Consider the following 591-nt stretch of genomic DNA (forward strand, 5'->3'; position numbering starts at 1 on the left):
TGTTTCTGAACAGAATTAGGAGATCTTCCCTTAGTCAAGCTGGATTTCTCTTGTAATAAAGTGACCGAAATTCCAGTTTGTTACAGGAAGCTGCATCATTTACAAGTAATAATTTTGGATAACAATCCTTTGCAAGTACCACCAGCACAGGTTTGTAATTTAAAACAATGATACTTGCTTCTTTTATTTTTATTCAGAATTATATGTTTCTGGTAAATACAAAAGCATCAGAATTAGGAGTCAGTTTGTTTTTGAGGTATTACTCTCAAAAGTGTTTTTTCTGGGAAGTGGCTTTTTCACTTGCATAGGAGGTTTAGCTTTGTTTCTAGAGAATAGGATTTGGATAACCCAGATACCAACTTTCTGCTGTGAACTGATAATTCTGGTTGTTTGTGTTGTTTTAAAAGGATAGACTAAGAATTCTGTCTACCTCTGTCCTACTCAGGTATATATATACTTGAGATTTGTTGTGTGATTGATTGGAATACATTTTTAGCACCAATAGGTGGAATCATAACAGAAAGAAAGATTCAAGTTGAAAAGTATTAATTCCTACTTTTTTGTTCAGTCACTCAGTCATGTCTGTCTCTT

The 591-nt window shown here is 33.5% G+C and overlaps 1 protein-coding gene across 1 annotated transcript in view; it reads left to right on the forward strand.

Moving 5' to 3' along the window:
* LOC104995528 (leucine-rich repeat and calponin homology domain-containing protein 2-like) overlaps positions 1-150 on the forward strand; it is a gene marked incomplete at both ends in the record, with an annotated part of 8018 nt that extends 7868 nt beyond the window's left edge. Inside the window, one exon of the mRNA XM_010849427.1 lies at positions 14-150. Coding sequence (XP_010847729.1) covers positions 14-150 — 137 coding nt within the window. The remainder of the gene's footprint in view (positions 1-13) is intronic.
* Positions 151-591: the final 441 nt, after the last annotated feature.

This window comes from Bison bison, unplaced genomic scaffold (genome assembly GCF_000754665.1).
Source record: "Bison bison bison isolate TAMUID 2011002044 unplaced genomic scaffold, Bison_UMD1.0 scf7180017850857, whole genome shotgun sequence".
Taxonomy (NCBI): Eukaryota; Metazoa; Chordata; class Mammalia; order Artiodactyla; family Bovidae; genus Bison; species Bison bison.